The sequence below is a fragment of the Corapipo altera genome, unplaced genomic scaffold (genome assembly GCF_003945725.1).
Source record: "Corapipo altera isolate COAL_440 unplaced genomic scaffold, ASM394572v1 64, whole genome shotgun sequence".
Taxonomy (NCBI): domain Eukaryota; kingdom Metazoa; phylum Chordata; class Aves; order Passeriformes; family Pipridae; genus Corapipo; species Corapipo altera.
The window spans coordinates 225973-244089 of NW_020884893.1; the positions used below are offsets into that span (position 1 = coordinate 225973).

The 18117-nt window shown below is 48.7% G+C and overlaps 1 protein-coding gene across 1 annotated transcript in view; it reads right to left on the bottom strand.

Moving 5' to 3' along the window:
* Positions 1–15540: 15540 nt before the first annotated feature.
* The window catches only part of TOX2 (TOX high mobility group box family member 2), a 151693-nt gene continuing 149116 nt past the window's right edge, over positions 15541–18117 (bottom strand). The window contains exon 9 of the mRNA XM_027646155.1: positions 15541–15776. Within this exon, the coding sequence (XP_027501956.1) occupies positions 15740–15776 (37 nt within the window). The 3' untranslated portion in view covers positions 15541–15739. The remainder of the gene's footprint in view (positions 15777–18117) is intronic.

The following is an 18117-nucleotide window of genomic DNA, read 5'->3' on the forward strand; positions in this document are numbered from 1 at the left end:
TGCCAGAACATTTCAGCCCCAAGCTGAGGTTGACTCTGTGGTGGTTGGGAGGGGGGGAAGGGTTAAGCTTTTGAAACCAGAACACTTTATTTTTGTAACCAAAATTTCACACTCTCCACCCAAACCAACACTGAAGGCCAGGGTGTATTTGAGCCTGTCAGCTCTGCTTTGCTCTCTGTTGTTAAGAAACCCCACTGCTTCCCGCCTGAAAAATGTCAGAGGGAAATTGAAAAATAGCATTTTCCCCTTTTCCTGCTGCCACACCTGCTTTCCTTCCACAGCAACTGCCATTTCTCCAGTGTCCTGACAAGCCCTGAGCCAACAGGTGCTGCTGGAGCTGAGGGGATCCTGGGGACACCCAAACACAACAGGGAACTGCATCTCCCCAGGGGCATCAGGAAAAGCATGGCATCCCATCTCCATGAGCTCTTCCTCTGGAAAGGGAGGGGATAAGGAAAAGGAAGGGAAGGATGTGGTACAGGCATCTTATGAAGATGGAGATACTCAGGGAAGAACCACAGGTGCCTCAAAAGCACAGGAATAATATCACTGTGATCCTGAGGGCAGCAGCACAAAGGGTGGCTGGGTACAGTGGCCTCACCTACTCAACAGCTTAAAAGCATGGAAATAAGTTAAAAGCAGAGTCACCTGCACTTTTAATCATGTTTTTATCAGCTGAGCTACAGATGCTGCTGCCTCCTCCGTGCCTGCATGGACAGCAGGCCAAGGTTTGCCTGGTTTTGTCATATGGTTGAAAAATCTGGGTCGAAAACACCCCTGAAAGTGCCCCACTGATAGAGGTGGGGTGAGTCATGTCCAGCCTGACCACCCAAATCTTGTTGGGGGTCAGCCCACCCACCCAGTATTTCCTGTCGTGTCACCTCCCTTTGGAAGGTGCTCAGTGCTGCTGGAGCTGGGACAGCCCAAATAACAGCAGAGAATCACAGAATGCTTTGGGTTGGAAGGGATCTTAAAGTCCATCTCCTTCCACCCCCTGCCATGGGGGGACACATTCCACTATCCCAGGCTGCTCTGAGTTCTGTCCAACCTGGCCTTGGACATTATTCCAGGGATGAGGCAGCCACAGCTTCTCTGGGCAACCAGCATCCTGAGCTGTTTTGTTGGTGCCTGTGGCCCGTGGGTTCTCCACCAGAGCTGCCTTTTCCTGCCCAGCACACCAGAGCAGGCCTGAGGAAGCACTTTGCCAGCCCACAAAGGGGCACAATCTCACCCTGACATCAGGGAAAGCGAAGGCATCTTGGCAATTACTTCAGCTCTGAGCTTGCAAGTCTGCTGGTTTTGTTCGTGCTCATCTGAAAGCCTTTGACACATCCGAGCTGCATGTTTCTTTTATGAATATGCAAATCAAAGCAGTGAAATTACAGATAATGATATGTAGTCAAAACTTTTCAGAAGTTAATGCATATTCCTTATTTTGCAGATTTCTATCACATTTGTATTTGCAAAATAGATGAGATAACGCCGCTCAAGAGAACAGCTTTCATGTCACTGAAGCAGAGATACACCTTTCAAATCCCACCCTGGATCTCTTCCAGCTCTCTTCCCAGTGCCAGGGCCCCTCCTGTGGGATGGGGTCAGCAGTGTCCTGGGATGTTGAGGTAGAGCTGGGGTGTCCTGTGGTTTCAAGGGCTGTGTGTTGGCCCCAGGCTCTGCCCTTCTGCCAAGGTTCTGTTTTGGTGGAGTTGGGACACAAACCTGCAAGGAAAACTGCATCATCATGGCAAAGACTTCTCAGCCAGGGGGGACATGGGAGGTGGATGCTCAGCTGCATGGGGTACCTGCCAGAGGCAGGCTGTGCAGCTTCTTTGAAAAAAACAAACTAGTTTGCCCATTTCTTGCTGTCTTACTACAAGGCCAACTTTAAATGTGACAGCAACATAAAGCCCACGCAATAAAATACTTTTAAATATAAGGATATCTTTCCCAAAAGCAATTCAGTACTTTCCCAAAGTGAAGTTTTCAAAATGATTCTGGTCTTGTGAGGTTTCTTCTTAAGAGGAAATGCTATATACAATGTGGGGAATTATACAAAATATTTGGTTTTATTCTTGTTGTGGTTTAGTCCCAGCTGGTAACTCAAATAAGAGTAACAGAGAGAGGAATGAATTTCAGGAAAGACAAGTGATGCCCAATGCAGTTGCTCACCACCCACTGACTGATGCCCAGCCTGTTCCCCAGCAGTGTTTGTTCTTCCTCCCCAGTTTCTATACTGGGCATGATGTTCTGTGGTATGGAGTATCCCTCTGGCCACTTTGGGTCAGCTGTCCTGGCCGTGCTCCCTCCTGGTTTCTCCTGCTGGCAGAGCATGAGGCACTGATGAGTCCTTGATTTAAGGTAAGCACTGCTTAGCAACAACTAAAACATCGGTGTGTTATCAACATTATTCTCATATTGAATCCAAAACACAGCACTGACCAGCTACTGAGAAGAAAATTAACTCTATCCCAGCTAAAACCAGGACAATTCTGCTTTAGGAGATATGTCAGGACTCCACCATGTAGGGGAAATACAGGGTTTGTCCAGAATGCTCCTGTTCAGACCTGTTTGCTGCTGTTCCTGTGATGTTCCCCATTACCAGGTGAGGTGCAGCACTCCCCTCTGTCTGCTCCTCACTCTGTTTTCACTCCCTTCCAGAGTTCCCAGTGCGGGGCAGACACAGTTCACTGGGACCTGTGGGGCTGCACCAGCCACATCCATCCCTTTGGCCATCCATGGCAAATCCATGGGGGCTGACCCACACCACCGGGGCTCCTGCCAGCCTCTTGCTCAGGTTCTCTGCCCGCTGCTGGGCCTCCTGTAACCCTTGGGTTGCCTACACCTCATCCTGCTCCTGGCTAGTTTAATTAGAACCATCCTCAATTTCCCCCCGTCTCTGCTGCATTCCCAGCTCATGATCCCCATCAGCAGAGGAACCGGCCCAGGCTGCCAGGAAGGACACCCATCACCCACGGCTGAGGGTGCTCATGGGAGTGTCTTTGTCCCTCCCAGTTCGGCTCTGGTGGGAACTTTACCCTTTTGTGCTGTGTTCTCCCCCAAATTAACTTCGCCGCCGTTAATAAAGCGCGTGGGTGAGCGGCTCTGGGCACGCGACGCTCACTGAGGAGCCCGGCGGTGGCTGCTGAGCCTTCCCCCCCTCCCCCTCCTCTTTCCCTTTCTTCTTGCAAACACCTACGTCCTTCCTGTAGTGTTTCAAACCGCAAGATAATAAACTGAGCAGCAGAAGCCGTGAGTGGAAAGGTCTGTGGGGGGAGGTGGACCCTGCACCCCGGGCACTCCACCTCCCCCTGCAAATATCACCGGAAACCTCCGTCCTGCCGCTTGCATAACTGTGTTCACCCCGAAATGGCACAGCTTGCTCGGGCTCCTGACCTTCTCCAGCCCTTTTTGGTCATCGTGTCCCTCGCTGTGGACTTGTGGCTGATGGGACTCCTCTGTTTCTGGGAGCTCCTCGCTGGGTTCTCAGCAGCTGTTTCAGCAGAGAGGTTTTTTATTCAAGTTTTCGAATGTTTCTTTTCCCCCCCCCGGCTGGTGTTGGGCCACCTCTGCCCGAGCTCTGTGTTCATCACAGAATTATGGAATGGTTTGGGCTGAAAGAAACCTTAAAGATCATCTCATTCCACCCCCTGCCATGGGCAGGGACACCTTCCACCAGTCCAGGTGTCTCCAAGTCCCATCCAACCTGGCCTTGGACTCTTCCAGGGGTGAAGCATCCACAACTTTCACAAGTGTTCCCCAGCCTAAAAGATTTTGTCTCCATGTTCCTCTTGGCTCTCTTCCCCCTGAGTGTAAGGAAGGGCTCTTACAGGTGCCTTGCAAACTCCTCAGGGTTTTCCCAAAGACAAGGCCAAGAGAAAGAGCTAAATGCACCTGCCAGGCTTTGCCCACGTGTGACTGTCTGCAGCCATGTTCTGCACAGATGTGGGTCAGCAGTGCTGCCTGTGCTCTGCTCTCCCAGCCCCCAAACACAAGTCACTGAGGCCTGGACAGCCACCAGGCAGGGATGCTCTGTCCTGTGCAGACTGGGGCTTGGAACAACCTGGTCTAGTGGAAGGTGTCCCTGCCCGTGGGAGGGGGTGGAATGGGATGAGCTTTAAGGTCCCTTTCAACCCGAACCATTCTGTGATTCTGTGATATGATTCCATAAATACAGAACAAACCCTGCTGTGGTTATACCAGGTGCTCTGGGTTCTCCACACATCCACTAAGGGGGCTCTGAAATATCACCTCTACCCTACCACGAGCAACGAAGAGATGTGGGGATAAAACATATGGTGACCACAAGGGCTGTGTGCCCCAAAGCTCCCTGTGGGGTGACGGCCCTGCCCTGCCTGTCCCCCAGCCCTGCCCCGCTGAGCCCGCCGTGCATTCAGAGTCATGCTGGCAGAAGATGATACTCACTGTTGCTTGAAACCCCAGAGCATATTTCATTCCTAAAACATCCTAATTAGGAAGAACAGTGAAAAGCTGCAGGAACAGAAGGCTCCTGTGACTCTCCAGGAACTACCAGCTGAGCACTGTATTATCCAACTTCGAGGAAAACCTTCGCTCAGGTTGGTTTGTCACAACCAAACTGTTCCCTTGCACCTCTGAAATGGAGGCACCTGGGGAGGTCGAGTCAGTTCCCAGACAGGCAGCACTTAATGGGATTTTGTTCTTGGAGGTTATCCTGGGGCAAATACTTAGATCCTGATAAGAAAAGGCAGGGCTCCAAGGGAGCTTGGAGTGCCACTGTAGTTCTCTGCAGCTGATATCCTGTGCTGTACAGGGTCAGAGGGATGGTCTGTGTCTGCAGAAGCAGTGCTGGGTGATGCAATTTTGGGAGAGCCCATGGGCCTGGCTCTATTCCTGCAGTCCCTTCCCTGTGCTCTCCACTGGCACCTGCAGCTGCAGCACTGAGCATGGACATGGGAATGCCTCCATTCCACTCAGTCTCCAGGATGGGGAATTATGTCTGTAACCCTTATGGTACCTAATTCATAGAATCACAGAATCAACCGGTTGGAAAAGACCTCTGAGATCATCAAATCCAACCCTTGATCCAACCCCACCGTGGTTCCCAGCCCATGGCACTGATGCCACATCCAGTCTCACCTTCAACACCTCCAGGGATGGTGAATCCACCCCCTCCCTGGGCAGCCCATTCCAATGCCTGAATACTCTCTCCGTAAAAAATTTCCTAATATCCAACCTAATTGTACCACAGCCACACCAACCCCTTCCATGGCATGTCCTGGGGAGACAAAATTGAGTGCAGCTGCCAGATCAGCTGCCAGTTTACCAAGACAAACTCTTTCTGTTCCCCAAAAGAACTGGCTTTCTTAAAATGTTGTGCAGAAACCAAGCCCAGACACTGCTGTGCTGTGGTGGGTTGGCCATGGGTTAACCTACTTCATGACCAGGTGAATACACCTGCCTGGTGGTTTAAAAAGCACAGTACTCACATGTTAACATGCTACAACATAGAGCTGATGATCTAAACCCCTCAGAAGCACTGAAGGATCAGCTGTTCCCTGTGGTGTGCTTTGAATCAGGCCTGTGGTGCTCAGGCTGGGTTGTTACACCCTTAGGCATGGAATTTTGGGGTTTGGGGAGCAGCCCAGGCAATTAGTGGGATTAACTATGGAGCAAGTGTGAGCATGACCCGGGGATGGACAGGCTCATGAGGTGTGGACAGCAGGGAATGGTTCCAGGTGCTCATCACAGGGTGTGATGAAGCTAAAACCTCGCCTGCTTTTGTCAATGATATTACAAAGACAGGCTGAGAGAGCTGGAGTTGTTCATCACAGGGCAGGGAATGCTCTGGAGAGACCTTGTAGAGCCTTCCAGTACTTAAAGGGAGCTCATAAAAAAGAGGGAGAGGGACTTTTTACACAAGCAGGCAGTGATGGAACAAGGGAGAACGTTTTTTAAATAAAGGAGGGGATATTGAGATTAGGTGTTAGGAGGAGATACTTTACTCAGAGGGTGTTCTGACACTGGCACAGGATGGATGCCCCATCCCTGGGAGTGTCCTAGGCCAGGCTGGATGGGGCTTGGAGCAACCTGGGATAGTGGGAGATATCCCTGCCCATGGCAGGGGGTGGAATGAGACGGTCTTTAAAGTCCCTTCCAACCCAAACCATTTTGTGTTCCTGTGCTAAACCGTGCAGGAACACACCTTTCTGCTCTAACATCAAGCAGAATTTGGCCATTTCCACTTCCCAAAGGAAATATTACACAGTTCACTCTAGTGAAGCAAGTGTCCCCAAGGAGAATATCCAAGCATGGAAGAAATGACCCATTTTGTGACCAGGTCTCCAGGGTGCTGGTGTCTGTGCAAATCCAGATCAAGAGACACCCCAAAGGGTTTTGGTTGTTCCCCTGAGAAGCTCAGCACTCCCCTGCCTTCCTGCTGGGGCTGTGAGGGATTTGTGTGTCGGAAGAACTGAAGAGAAGGATGCAGTGGAGGCACATTATTATCTTTTCATGGCAAATCCTAGATGAAAGAAAAAAAAAATTAAAGTTTATGTCTCATTCTGTATTCTTTTCATTTTGGGTTTTGAGAAAGAAGAAATTATTCATGTCTCCAGTTCCTCCCTTCTCTCTCTCTCTCTCGTTTCTCTGTTTCTCTTCCTCTGTGTCAAAGATGAGAATATAAAGCGATGGATGGCAAATGTTTATAGGGAAGAGGAGACTTATTCTCTCCAGGTTTTTGAGTCTTTTCAACTCTATAGCTCTAAATAATGCCAGAAACTGTGTAAAAAATGGCAACTTGAAAGGGAAAAAGTGAAGTGTTGAGACACTTCGGTGCAGAGAGAGAAAAGAAATCAATTCTTGGGCATTTCTTGCTTTAATGCATTCAGTGTTATGAAGGGGTCAAAGAAAAAAAACACAACAAAGAAACATGAAGCTCTTGATTGAGAGTTTGAATTGCTGAGGGAAGTCAAGAAATCAAATTTTTCTAACCTCTAGAATGGGAACAGTGCATTTGTTTTGCAGCATGAGTTTAGACTGCTTTTCAAATATTCAAAATAAGACATTTAACTATATTTTCTCCTGATCTTTGGAGCTGTGAATGTTTCCAGTGGAATTACTGACTCCCCAGAAAAACCCTGGGTGTCTGAGGTGTTTTGGCAGAAACATCCTCACAATTTGGGGAGTTTTTGTGGCTGTTTTTTATTTGAGCCAGGGAAGGGGACAGTCCTGGGGCAGAGCCAGGTGCCCTCTGAGTGCTGATGAAGCTCCGGTGGGGAAGCTGGGACTTGCCAACCTTGGTGATGGTGGCAGGGGGAACTTTCCATGGGCTGAAGCTCATTTTGCCCATTGTCAGGCAATTAGTGTGACTTGCTCTGGGCTTTATTAATCCATTCTCACTTTGCAGGCTGCTTCTCCCCTAGAGAGGGCAGCAAAGCCGTGGTCCTTCCCAAGGCTCACTCCGACCGAGGTGACACGAGGAACTCCCAGGAGATGCATTTTGAGGGTGGAAAAGGCCTTCAAGTCCGTCCTGTCCCACCTTTTCCCTTTGATAATTTTACAAGCTGAAAGAGCCTCTCCACGTGCCACTTCCAGAGTATTGACAGGGAAACTGGGGGAGTACCTGTGGCCTTTTTTCCTCTGTATCCCACGTTTTCATTTAGGTGAGTGGCATACGAGATGAGCTTTCTGAAGGGTAGGACTGCTCAAAAGACCAGCCACAATTAAAGCAGTCAAATAAAGCTCTAATTATAAAAACTCCCCTGCATAACTACAGAAATATTTTGTGTAAATTGCTAGAGAAAAAATTTAGTATAAACTGTGCTGCAAGCCAATAAATCTCCTTGCAGTGTAGTGCTTCCGGAGACGGTTTCTGGTGTTCTGACAGTCTGTGCTCTCCAGAAAAAGAAAAAAAAAGTTCAATATGTTCTGAAATGCCTTTATCCTGTTTCTCTCCTAACTTCCCTCAAACCATTCTGTCTCCTGGAGAGATCCCAAATCCCTGGGACTTCATCCAGCCTTCGTTTTGATTGTGGGAGTTACAAGCTCCTAATCAGGAAACAGAAACGATTGCATGTTCTGAGTGCCCCGGTGGGATGGAGAGAGGCAGCCTGACTTTGGACATCCAGCTACCAGATTCCTGCTGCCAGCACTGCAGGGAGTGCAGAGGGATATTGCATGGAGCTGTTTGGGGTGGAGGTGGCTCTATCCAGCCAGCCCTCCTTGTTCTCTCATCATCAGGTGTAGGGCACATCCAAGGGTCCTGGTAATCCCCTGGGATATGGGAGCCACATCCCCCAGATGTGGCTACAATAAGGCACAACCAGCCCATGGGTGATCAGGAGGGAATCCAGAGGGGAACTGTAGTGACAGGACAAGGGATGATGGCTTCAAACTGAGAGAGAGCAGGTTTAGATCAGATGTTATGAAAAAATTCTTCCCTGTGAGGGTGGGGAGGCCCTGGCACAGATTGCCCAGAGAAGCTGTGGCTGTCCCATCCCTGGAAGTGTCCAAGGCCAGTTTGGATGGGGCTTGGAGCAACCTGGGCTGGTGGAAGGTGTCCCTGCCCATGGCAGGGGGTGGAATGAGATGAACTTTAAGGTCCGTTCCAACACAAACAATTCTGTGATTCTATGATTCCATAAATGCCATTTTTGCCTGGATATTTCTCACAGACCAACAGGCCTGATAGATTTTCTGCTGCTTGTCACTAATAGGGGTCATTTTTAAATCCCTCCTTTGTCAGGAGCCACAGGAGGGGCTGAGGATCTGACAAACCCCATCATGGAGCAGCTGCCTGGCTGAAGGGTATCCCAGTGGCACAGGCACTGGGGGCAGGGATGCTCAACCACGGGACAGGGGGGTGTAAGAGGAGGATGAGGACACATCAAACTCCAGAAGAATCCCTAAGACAGATGGATCCTCACTCTCCCTCTGCCTTCCCTTCGCCAGCTCCATGGGAGATGGATGGCCCAGGGCACACACAGGTCTCCTGGCTTTGCAGAAGACTCTGACCTTTGGTCTGTATCCCATCTAAAGTAACTGTCATTTTATAGTCATAACTATCTCCTGTGACCGAAAATTCATCTGGAAAGCAATGAAATGTACATTAATTACATATTGAAGAGCAGTAAAAGTGTTACACTTTCCCACAGACTTGCAGTGCAAGTGGCTTCATTCATCATAAAATTTTAATGGGATTACAGGCTGAGGAATTGCAGTTTGCCTCCATGACTGAATGCTGGCAGTGACTTCAGGCAGCTGCAGGTGCCCAACCTGGCTGACCTTAAAAGAGGGACAGCCCAGCAGCATCTCCTGGTCCTTTCTCCTGTCTCTGGATGAGGCTTCTTGATGGATACCCACCTTTTTGCTGTCTTGCAGCCATGATGGGAGCATAAACACAGGGAGGAAAGCAAAGCAGGGCGTTGGCAGGAGCCACAGAGATGCTGAGGTAGAGAGGCTGAGCCCTGCTGGAGTCACTGAGCTGCACAAATACCTGCAAACGAGCTCACCAGTATCATCTGCAAAAACACCCACCCACTCAGTTCTGCATTATTCGACCTCTGTCCCCACAATAATAATGGCAGAGCAACAGAAAGCTCTCTAATGTGCTTGCAGTGTAATAAAGTAACCCCACTAGAAATAAAATCTACAGCAATTACTGTGCAAGGTATTATGCTGATTTATCAAATTGCAGTTGAAAGTCAAGAAGAGTTGAGGATACAGTGATAAAACATCTGATCTCAGCCCTGACTCTAAATTACCCTTCTGGCCAGCACAGTATTTCATCCAGAGCAATTGTTATTCCTCTCATCTTCTTCAAAAATCATGGTTCAAACTGATAATTTTGCACTCCTTGTGTGTTGGAGTCAGTACTTTGCCTGTGCTGTGTGATTCCCAGCCAAGGCGATGGGTTTGAATTTTGGACCTGGACTCACAAATTTCCCACTACAGGGTGGAATGGAAGCAAACTGACTCTGGTTCATCCATGCAAGACACGGGCCTTCTTTTGGGCTCTTCTACCCTCAGAAAGACGGCAAAGGTGCATCATGCCATGTTTGCTTGGTGGGCAGAACCCTTCCATCCCCTGAGGGCAGTGGTGGGCAGAGGCAGGGGGAGCACAGGGGGCCCTGCCAGTGAGACTCACACCCCAACCACCTCGACCCCCTGCACCACGCAGGGAGGAGCCCACCTGGAGTGCTGTGTACAGCTCTGGGGCCTCCAACATAAGAGGGTCATGGAACTGCTGCAGCAACGCCAGAGGAGGCCACCAAGGTGCTCTGGGAACTAGAGCACCTCCCCTCTGGAGACAGGCTGGGAAAGTTGGGGCTGTTCAGCCTGGAGAAGAGAAGGTTGTGTGGAGACCTCACAGCACTTCTTGGTATCTGAAGGGGCCTACAAGAAAACTGGAGAGGGACCCTCCCTCAGGAACTATACCAAAGGGGAATGGGTTCAAACTGAAAGAGGGTACATTTAGATCAGATACTAGGAAGAAATTCTTCCCTGTGAGGGTGGGGAGGCCCTGGCACAGGTTGCCCAGAGAAGCTGTGGCTGCCCCATCCCTGGAAGTGTCCAAGGCCAAGCTAGATGGGCTTGGAGCAACCTGGGCTGGTGGAAGGTGTCCCTGCCTATGTCAGGAGGCTGGAATGAGGTGAAATTTAAGGTCCCTTCCAAGCCAAACCATTCTATGATTCTGTGATCCCATGCCTGCATCCATGGGCTGGGTCATGGCACAGGTGGGAGTGTGTGATGGTGGCCACTACCCTGGTGGAGCACAGGCACATCTGGGTGATGAGCTGTAGGTGCTGCACAGCCAGTGCTGGGTCCAACATCCAACCTCTTTGCCTGGTTGCACAGCACTGGGGTTCCTGGTGTCCCCTGAGTGTGGGGGCTGTGCCAAGAGCTGGGTCCCAGTGCTGCAGCACATTTCCATCACCATGGAGTCACTCTACGTCTGACCACTCTGCTCCCAGCAGGAGCACAGTGAGGACTGCTGCTCTCACCAGAGCATTCCCAACCCCCACAGGACCTTTGGGAACGTGGACACTTGCCAAGGTGCAAATCTGCCCTCGGTGGGGACCAGGACCTCGCCGGGGCTGGCACAAGGCTGCTGTTCCTCCCACATGCTGCAGTTGTCAGGGACCCAGGATTTATTAAATGAAGTCCTTTCCTTTGATCCTTCTTGCGTAAACCCCTCAATATTGCTTGTCAGGGCTGTTTTCCCTTCCATTCCATCATCTTGATAATAACACAGATGTAACAAAGACAAAGCTTCCTCCCAGCGCTGCCGGGGCGTTCGTGGCCGTGGGCACAGCTCAGGGTGGTGCCTGAGGAGAAACCACAAGTCAGGAGCGGGCCCTTTCCACACCCTGGCTATACAGGAGGCTGTGTCCTGGTGGGGTGGTGGGATGCTGGTGGTATCCCTGTTTCTGTGGGAGCCAGGCATGGCTGTCTGGAGTCACCCACCCCACCTTCCTGGGGCTGCACTCCAAGGGTTAAACACCACCGGGATCCCGCTGATGAGGTTTGTTAAACTCCCCATTACATCCTGCAGCGCTGCTAATTATGTCTTCATAAACCAAAGTCAATTAGCCAGGTCTCTCCCTGCTCCTGCCTCTTAACATCCCTCTCCATCATTAGCCCGATCCCTGGGAATGCCTGCCTTGGTCCTGCCCCTTCCCCTGCCCTGTGAGTCCCCAGCCCCAAAGCTGTTCCAGAGACTTTTGAGGATCTAACTGGTGCTCTTTGACTAAAATTGGAAGCTGCACAGCTCATCCTGCTCCAGAACATGACCTCTGCCATTGCAACAGCTGGGGCAGGTGGAGGGGAGGTGGGGGGGGAGCCAATATCCTTCTTCAAATATGGAAAAAATTACCGCAACAAGGAAAGCAATAAATTCTTCCTTATGTTCAAAAGCAAGGGATTTGCTTTGTAGGGACAGAGATTTAGGTTATCTGCCTGGAATTTAAAGGTTTTTAAAGGGACTTTAGGCACACAGGTAGGGTTCAGGAAGAGCTGACCCTGCCCTGAGGCTTCTTGAGACCCAGCTACTGCATTTTCTACTAATGTTAATTATAGACCAAGGTTCAGGGCAAGGGGAGGCTCCCCCAGTCCTGTCATTGGTGCCCAGCCCAGGGCTCTGGGTGCTGACCCTCGGGGGGCTGAAGCTGTTGGTGGAGACTGGATGAACCCCTTCATTACTTAAAGGGGGCCTGTAAAAACAACGAAGAACAACTAATTACAACATCAAATAGTGACAGGACGAGGGGCACTGGCTTCAAACTGAAGGAGCAGAAATTTAGATTATATGTTAGGAAGAAATTCTTGGCTGTGAGGGTGGTGAGGCCCTGGCACAGGTTGCCCAGAGAAGCTGTGGCTGCCCCATCCCTGGAAGTGTCCAAGGCCAGGTTGGACGGGGCTTGGAGCAACCTGGGCTAGTGGAAGGTGTCCCTGCCCATGGCAGGGGGGGTGGATGGCCTTTAAGGTCCCAAAACCAACCTAAACCATCCTGGGATTCTATGATTTTGTGAGCCAGCTGTGATGGTGGATGGGAGGCTCAGCTCCCAGTTGCTTCCCTGGAGCAACTCCAGGTCCATGACAATTAGCTAACAGCTGGAATGCCATTTAAGCACAGCTGCCATCATGCAAATTTAGAGATTAGGAGTGATTGAAGTGGTCTGGAATGCCTCACAATTTCTTATTAAAGCTTCAGGCTCTCTAAGAGACAACTGCCCTTCATTCCTGAGGTGGCTCCACATCACCAAGGATGGAAGTGGGTCCTTGCTCCTTGCTGGCCACCAGCCCTTTGCAGAGAAGCAGAGGGAGCAGAGCAGGCCTGCAGAAATGTGGGTGGATGGCCAGAAGGTTGTTAAAAATGTGGTTAATCCTAAACTGGCAAGGTCACCTTTCAATGGCTCCCTGCACTGTGGTCCCACAAATAGAGGACACTTTCTCCGTGGAGGCTTCCAAAGTGCTCCAAATCCACTGTCACAGCGACCCAAAGGTGACACCGCTGGGGCACAGGGCCAGGGGGCTGCTGGGCATCATGGATGGCACCTTCCTCCAGAAAGGACAATCCACAGGGACCTGGAGCAAAGCAACACTTCCAGTGATGGTTCCTTCCAGACCTTCTCCCAGGGCTAGAAACCTCTTCCCTGTGATTTCAGAGCCTCCAGGCCACTTACCTGCCACACACAAAATATTAACATTCCAGAAACTCTCCCTGGAGTAAGTTCTATCTCCTCGCTGTGATAACTCAAGGAAGGTTTTCATCTTAATGTTCTATTTTTCCCCCCTTATTTTAATAATTGCATATTTGGAAGAAATCTCCTGGCTCTGATATTGCAGGGTAATTATCTCCTCACCACAAGCTCACTAAGCTGGGCTGCCAATGCCATTGCTCATGCTGCTCCCTAGGAAGGTTTTTTTATGCATTTTATTTTTATTTTCAAATGCCTCATGATTGCAGAGATAAAAGGGGAACTTCATGCTGGCCAGCAACGAGGCAGAGTCCCACATCTAAAGCTTCATCCAGAACCTTGCCCAGTTCCACAGTATGGTTGCAGGAGCAGCTTGTGACCTACCTGGATACCTTCAAGCCTCTGGGGGGTCCTGAAGCTCCAGGGATTTGCCATGGTGCTGTTATCTCCACCTCTCCTGGCATCCAGGGTGGTCTGCTGGGGGCTGCTTGGTCCAAACCCACCATGCCCCAAACCCTCCCTCTATCTCAGAAGGTTTCCCTCCCTGCCCCAATGCAGGGTGGGCAATTCTGGGTGGGGATTGGGGTGTCTGATGTGCCAGCAGGGTGTGTAGGATGAGGTGTCAACCAGAGGGTGCAGTAGGACAACTCCCACAACATGTTCCTTGCCCTGCCCAGTGGCCTGTGGGGCAGTAAGAGCTGGGGCTTGGTATTTTGGTGGACTTCAATGGGCATTCCTTGGCAGGAAGGTTTTACAGCACGTGAGACCATGAGATGATCAAAACGACCATGTTTTGTTCAAATCCTTGGAGCAGAGTTGCAGGTCAGGTTGGACGAGGCTTGGAGCAACCTGGTCTAGTGGAAGGTGTCCCTGCCCATGACAGGAGGTGGAACTGGATGAGCTTTAAGCTCCCTTCCAACCCAAACCCTTCTGTGACACAACGTGATGAGGCTCCTACAGCCAAGCTGTGTCTACAAATGGGCTTAAAATGGTACATTAATTAAAAGTTTTCCTCCAGGCAGGTGGCCCAGGGGGTGAACTTTCACATCATGCTGCTTTTCACACCACTTGAATTTTCCATCCCTGCTACAGAAGGTTGGAAATGCCAGTTCCATCCTTACACCATGGGAATTTTCCATCCTTTTCGTGTCCTTCTCATCCAAGGAAACACCGAAACTGGGTCAACAGAGCTGGGGCAGGTGATGAGAGAGGAGGGAAGGATGGAAAAGCTGAGGAGGACAACGCAGGGATCTCGCTGGCCAGGACACTTGCAGGGTGTCCCCCAGAATAAGGAGAGACTGCTTCAGCTCTACTTTTCATATGTTTTATTATAAAGAAAGGTAAGATAAGCATTGTGAACCGAATGTGCCAGGTGCTGCTAAAACAGCGCCGTCAAACAAAATAAAAATAAAATAAAATAAAAAAAAAAAGAACCCCAAAAATGCACCTTATGAGAAACTGTAATTATGCTCTCTAATTTTTCATAAATAGACAAAAATCATTGCCAGCAATTTTTAAATAGATGGACATATGGCTGAAAAAAATAATAATGCCATACAACATGGATATAAATTGTCCATTTCTTGCTGTACAAATAATAGAAACAAGTTTGGCAGGCTTTTTTTGTTGTTGTTTTTTTATACACATCTCCCTTCTATGTATAACTAAAAAATGTGCTACAATTAATATAAAATGCTTTTACTATAAAGTAAACTACTAATTTCTTTCACAAAAAAATCTTAAAGATGTCTTTAGCACAGCTCTAAAACACTTAGTAAACTACTTACAACTATCCAACAAATTATATTTTCATGATCTTTTTCACATTTTTCTGCTCGTATTTTGCCTTCTGCTCTCTCCCCCCACCTACCTAGCAATAGTTTTTATTTATTTTTTGTAATTTTTTTTTTTTTTTTGCCAGACCATCCAAGGCCTTTGCATGTACAATATTCACACAAACTTCACATTTTCTTGCACAAAGTTTAGTGCTGTTAGCAAGTCAAAAGAGTGCATCCTCCTACTGAGCTGGCCTAATGCTGTAGGACACCAGACCTGGGCTTATGCTGTGTCTAAAAGCAGTTCACTAGGAAAATAGTCTGTAGCTAAGCTGATGGCAAGCAGAAAAACGGTGTCCTCAGTTAATTTTTATTATTTTTTTTTTGTTGGTTTTGCGTTTATTTTAAAATTTTTTTTTTTTTATTTTTATCTTTAGTTTTTTTTTTTTTTTTTTATTTTTTTTTTTTTTTGTTCTTTACGATTCACGAGGCGTTTTTTGTTTTTTTTTTTTTTTTTTTTTTTTTTTTGGCTTTCGGAGGGAGAAAAAAAAAAAAAAAAGTAGTAGACTTTTTTTTTTAGAGTTCCAAAAAAAAAAAAAATAAGGAAAGAAAAAAAAACAAAACAAAACAAAACAAAACTGCTCTCAGAGCCTGGGAACGAAGCCAGCGACGAGGTGCAAGTGGCAGCTCTCCCGCCCGTACGACTTGCTCGTGCCTCCCCGGGGTGGTCCGTGGGATAGACCCTCTCAAAGTGTCCTTCCTCTGAGCCTCCTCCAAAAGGGGTGGTGAGCCTTAGGTGAGGTAGAGTGCCTTGTCCCTTGGCAGCATGCTGTAAGAGAAACGAGAGGCACAGGGTGAGGCAGGATCCTGGAATACACCAGGAGGGGTTTTATAACTGGTGTTTATTTGCTGTTATTGGTGCTCTGCAATGAGAACACGTCCATACATTTCTGCGTGGATAACTGAAGTACCTCTGTTACCTGAGTGAAACACTTTTCCCAGCAATTGGAATCAAAATCAAAAGGTCAATTCATTACCTATATTATCAGAAATGCTTTACCTCTTACTTTCAAATTGATACTTAAATCACTGCCTTACTCTAATTGAAATAAAGTCAGTCTAGGCTTCGTTTCTCTATGGTCCATATGGCAAGGCTAAAATTGTACACGTGGTTTGCACAGAGAGGGGCAAGGCAGAGGCACGTAAAAGTCACAGAATTACTGAGGTTGGGAAAGCCCTCTGAGATCATCGAGTTCAACCATCCCCCAGCACTGCCAAGGCCACCACTGCACCATGTCCCCAAGTGCCACATCTACACGTCTTTTAAATTCCCCCAGGGATGGGGACTCCACCACTGCCCTGGGCAGCCCCTTCCAATGCTTGACCCTCCTTTCAGTGAAGAAATTTTCCCTGATATCCAATTTAAACCTCCCCTGGTGCAACTTGAGGCTGTCTCCTCTTGTGCCATCACTTGGGAGAAGAGAACAACATCCCCTTGACTACACCCTCCTCTCAGGTAGTTGTAGAGAGCAAGAGCCTGGTGCAATTTTATTTATTCCTGAATTTCAGCAATGAGGGCTACGACAATAAATTCCTTCCTGTGGCTGAACTTTTCCTCTTGCTGTGGCTGCAGGGCAGGATGTCCCTGCAGGTCACACCAGTAGGATCCTGGAGTGCTGTGCCAGGGATAAGCCCCTGGGCTACCATCCCCTGCTTCATCACACGCTGCCCTTAGGCTGAGCCATGGAGCTTTGGAAAGTGTACACCTGAATTTGGATAAAAGATGTCACTCTGACTCTACGTAAGGAGTAGAGGGTCCCAAAAATGCGACTGAGGGGGCTTATGCCTGAAGATGCTTGTGAGGAGGATTTACATCTGTTTCATGGCTTAAGAGCATGGGAGCAGCAGACACCCATCTGCTCGATGCTTTTCTCCCCCAGATATGTGAAATGAAAAAAATTAATAATCAAGAAGTGAGGGGAATAAATCTTGGAGAGAGCAGGATTAGCTGGTCTGAAGAAGACCGTAGGAGGAACAAGGAATCCAAGGAGGCTGCGGAGGAGGGCTGCTGGGACAGCAGCCAGGCTGTGTGCTCTGCACATCCCTGGCGCACCAGGTCGTGAATTATCATGTTACTGAAACCATGATTTTGATGTCAAGAGATCCAGGTGTGTTCTGGAGGGGGGAAATCAGCTGAGACAGCCTGCATGGGGACAGCAGGGTGTGCAGAGAGGCACCACTGCTCCCTTCCCTGCCTGTGCCACCTGGCATTTCAACCCCCTGGCCACTCTAACTTGCCATCAACAGTGTCCTACAAGGGAGACCAGACGTTCTTTTTTTTCATGGAATAGTAGGGAGAGGAGTGACTGAAAGCCCTCTCCCCTGGCTGACGTCCTGTGTGGGTTTGGCTCTGAAATCCAGGCATTTTACTGGGGTTTATTGCCTATGCATTTATGAGGGAAACATCACTGGCTCCATAAGGACATCTTGGCCTTAAAAAGTGATGAAGAACATTGCAAAGCCTTGGGAGATTCTGGTGTGGGTGTGCTGGTGAGTAGAATAACAGGGAAGGGGCAGTGAGCAAGGCAGTGCTGTTGTTGACAGAGCTGCCTCATGACAGTGAAGAGCCTGCCCTTTGCTAATCTCCACATTTTATAATCTGCATTTAAAATGCAGAGTCTTCCCTACTGCACTCAGCCAAGATTTAATGCCACCGAGCAGCAGCAAGGTATTCCAGTACTAAAACTTCATTAATTTTACAAAACATGCTACAGTACATTTCCCAGTTCATTACATAGTATTAACATAAATAATTGAATCCAAACTAAGTGCAGTTGTGATGGGTTATCCTTGCCTTTTTATAGTGTTTGCTCATTTAGCTTCTGGTTTGGAAAATTCCCCCATTTGGAGAGGATCACTTTGTCATTAGCAGGAATTAGGGAGGTTATAAATGTCTGGATGGAGTGGCTGTACATGTTTTTTTTGTGTCTGGACAAGGCATAATGGAGAGGGTCCTGTCTTTTAGTCCAAAGTAGAGTGGGAAGAGGGGAGAAAAGTCGAAGGATGAAACACAAAAAGAACCTAATCCGTGCCTTGCAAATGAGAGGAAGGACAAGAAGAGATGAATCCAGTTCAGTGTTTTTCCAAAAATACCTAAATGTGAGGAGAAA